Source organism: Electrophorus electricus, chromosome 15 (assembly GCF_013358815.1).
Source record: "Electrophorus electricus isolate fEleEle1 chromosome 15, fEleEle1.pri, whole genome shotgun sequence".
Lineage (NCBI taxonomy): Eukaryota > Metazoa > Chordata > Actinopteri > Gymnotiformes > Gymnotidae > Electrophorus > Electrophorus electricus.
The window spans coordinates 18,918,786-18,922,053 of record NC_049549.1 but is presented as its reverse complement, the minus strand read 5'-3'; the positions used below and the strand labels follow the sequence as shown (position 1 = coordinate 18,922,053).

The 3,268-nt window shown below is 44.3% G+C and overlaps 1 protein-coding gene across 3 annotated transcripts; it reads left to right on the top strand.

Moving 5' to 3' along the window:
• Positions 1–218: 218 nt before the first annotated feature.
• zgc:162730 (uncharacterized protein LOC564559 homolog) lies at positions 219–2,648 on the top strand. 3 transcript variants are annotated; one of them, XM_027017571.2, is made up of 2 exons: positions 219–573; positions 859–2,648. In XM_027017571.2, the coding sequence occupies exons 1-2, from the start codon at positions 544–546 to the stop codon at positions 1,789–1,791; spliced, it is 963 nt and encodes a 320-aa protein (XP_026873372.2). In that variant the 5' UTR covers positions 219–543; the 3' UTR covers positions 1,792–2,648. The 3 variants fall into 3 exon arrangements, with proteins under 3 accessions (XP_026873372.2, XP_026873371.2, XP_026873369.2); XM_027017570.2 differs by having other exon boundaries at positions 814–2,648; XM_027017568.2 differs by having other exon boundaries at positions 227–573; positions 772–2,648.
• Positions 2,649–3,268: the final 620 nt, after the last annotated feature.

Here is a 3,268-nt window from a genome sequence, read left to right as displayed (position 1 = left end):
TCAGGAACAGAGCATTCATATAAAAACGGCCGTTACACATGAGATAATTCAAAGTCAGTCTGTTTAACGAGATAAATTAAGATCCATCTGTCAGAGTTGATCATTCTGTTGCTCAATAACTGACTGACAGTAATACCTAGAGGTTAGGTGAAACAGGAAAAAAAAAAAAAAAAAAAAAACGCTAGATACTGAGAGATTCGTCATATTTACAGCAAATTCTACAGCGTATTTATCAGCAGCGAATAACTGGGCGGCCGTGTAAGTCTATAGGCTGTCACGTGTGTGGGGACATACAAAGTGGTGTGTTACGGTAAAAACGCGCTCCCGATCCCGTTATTAAATCGTTGGCGAAACCGAAACGTTGAAAGCTAAATATTTTCCCTGTCAGCTCGCACAGGACTTAGACAGGAGGGCCGGTCCGTACGGGAATTTAACCCCTCCCTACAGCTGCAGCAGGGTATATAAGCCCAGCTAGACCCGTCCATACAACTGTAGCCTGCCAGGCGGCGTTCAGAAAGAAGCTTTACGCGACAGCAGTTCAGTATGTCCGACACATACGACGACATCCTGCGGGTGAGTTACATGCCTACAACCCTATGGCGTCTCCGACTTACTTCTGTCACGGTGTCTGGTCGGCTGCCCCCTCGTTACCGGAACGCTGCCTTGCGCGGTGTAGCGTACCTACGTGGCCGAATGTTTGCCGTCTGTCGCGCTTGGTGTATATCTAAAGTCATTTAATTTACTTCATTAGTGTTTATCTTTTATTTTCAGAATCTGATCAACATTGATTTAAATGACCACTTTCCTCGGCAGCAAGAAAAACCAATGCTACAGCGTCCATCCTCGCTTTTTTCCCAGAAAAGCATCAGCTCTGAGCGGCTAACTGAAGAGACCCTCGGCTGGCCGTTTGACATCTGGAGTGAGACCGCGCCGAGGTCTCCGTACCCGTTCCGGTCGGACCGCTCTATGAGTCTGACCGACAGCTGCCTTCCCAAGATGAGGACTCCCGAACTTCCACCACCACCTGGATTCCCACCGCTGGCGCCTCAGGCTTCAAACCGCTACAAAACCGAGCTCTGTCGAAGCTATCAAGAAAATGGCAGCTGCAAATACGGTAGCAAATGTCAGTTTGCCCACGGGGAGCGTGAACTGCGGTGTCTGTACCGGCATCCCAAATACAAAACCGAAGCATGTCGCACTTTCTACAACTTTGGATACTGTCCCTACGGCGCGCGCTGCCACTTCATACACGAGGAGAAACTATCCGTGAAGGCACTCAGCCCAAAGACGCACCTGCCGGACGGGAATCCCCGTCTCTTGCGGCAGAGCGTGAGCTTCGCGGGCTTCCTGGGCTCCCGCAGCGCCTCTCCGCCGATGGCTTACGAGCCCGTGGGGTTCTCCCGCGCGCCTTCGGTCTCTCCGCCTCCGACGGACGTTCTGTCCCCCGTTTTCAGTGACCCCGCTCGTGAAATGTTCCCGTTCCCTCAGAGCCGCACCGGTGACGCGGACATTCCTTTCAAAGTGGAACCCAAGAAATCCTCGCGTTGTGTTTGTGGCCAAGGAAACGGAAACAACTTCCCGTCTTCGCTGAACAAATGTACCGGTAAGGAGAACCGGAGCGGTGCCTTCTTCAGCCAGCTCGTGATGCAGCGTTTCCCGTCTGACGAGTCTCTCTCGGACCGCGAGAGTTACAGTAGCACGGGAAGCTCGAGCGGTTCCGAGTCTCCCACGTTTGATGGCTCGAGCGCCAAACGCCTCACTGTGTTTGCCCGGATGTCAGTCTCCGAATAAACTGGCAGGCTTTTCCAAAGACTTTTTAAAAACCATCGAATATTTTTAATCAAGATTCTTTAATATGTCGTGGAACAACTCTTAATACTGTTTATTTATTTTTGTCCTACTTAAATTACTGGCTATATCAAATTTTTGATACACACTTGCTGTCTAAAGCTATGTATTTTTATAGCATCTTGTGTATTTTCTACCATTATGTCTTCCAATTTCTTGCTTTACTATTCATTCTTACCAGAGACATTGTACCATATAGTGTCAAGACTAATTTCACTGGCACAAGCAGAGCTTGTGTCCATGGATCCTTTGCGAATTGTCTGCTGATAACTGAAATAATTCATAGGCTACTCAACCAGCAATGTGACAAACTTGAAAAATGAAAGCTGCCCATTTACTCACTAAAAATGCACTTTACATATCTGTACTGGGAGACATGTAGCATTTAACCAAAGCATTATGATCTTTTGTGCCTATTGCTTGTGTCAGGGCAGCCTTTTGGTTAAACTCCCTGTGTTGTCATTTAGACTCACTGTGTCCTTTACAGCAAATCCAAAACAATGTATTTGTTGGCCTGTCACATTGTCATGTTCTGACAACCCTGGTTTGAGTCTTTACTCGAACAGACTTGTCTTTCATCAGGGACTGTAACAATATAGTATTTCTGTAATTTAGCTTGCTTTTATTTGATATTTTGTAATTGTATAGACTGATATATTTATTAAGTATTTATTAAAGTAATAGCAATGTATTTTGTACTTATTTATCACAAGTGTCAGGGTATAAGACATGCTGCCACAAAATTATGGATTTATTCTTAACCAAAATTATGCAATAAATGCAGATTATTTGGAAAGTAACTGACCATTTTGTCTCAAATTCAAACAAAGTCATCACTCTACACACAATACTCAGTACAACATTGCGTATTAAACACTGTATTAAGCAATAATATATTGCTTGATTGCCACAAGATTATGGTGCATTTAAAACTAGTCGTTACAGTTTAGCATAGCTGTGATTCCTCTTTTAAAACTAGTCATTAGTTTAGCATAGCTGTGATTCCTTATTTTGGCAGGCAAATGACAAAACTTTATCAGGCTCTTTAACCATTTGTAGCTATTGAGTGGTCAGAGCCTGTTGCTTTATTGAAATATACAAATTCTGACAATTGGAGCAAGACCTCTGAATTCAACAAAAATAAATTTTGCCTAGACATCAAAGTTCATGCAGCCTACCTGAAGTATATGACCAAATATGGTCTTTACCTTTCTTCCTGTGAATCACCTATCTATTTTGAGCCACAGTAAGGCATTAGATTGTAGACAGGTAGAACTGAGGTTATGTCTCGCAAGCCATACAGCATTTGCCCATCACTCTTTAGAAACACAGGACGGGGGATTATGACAGTGACTGGTCTACCGCACTCACTATATCTTTTATGGAGTGGTAAATAGAGGAGACAAAGCAAAGCAGATTC

Excerpts from the sequence above, each read along its gene's own strand:
- zgc:162730 (XM_027017568.2), top strand. The coding sequence starts at position 544 with ATGTCCGACACATACGACGACATCCTGCGG. Across the intron at positions 574-771 it reads CATACGACGACATCCTGCGG|AATCTGATCAACATTGATTT; the intron begins GTGAGTTACATG and ends TTTTATTTTCAG.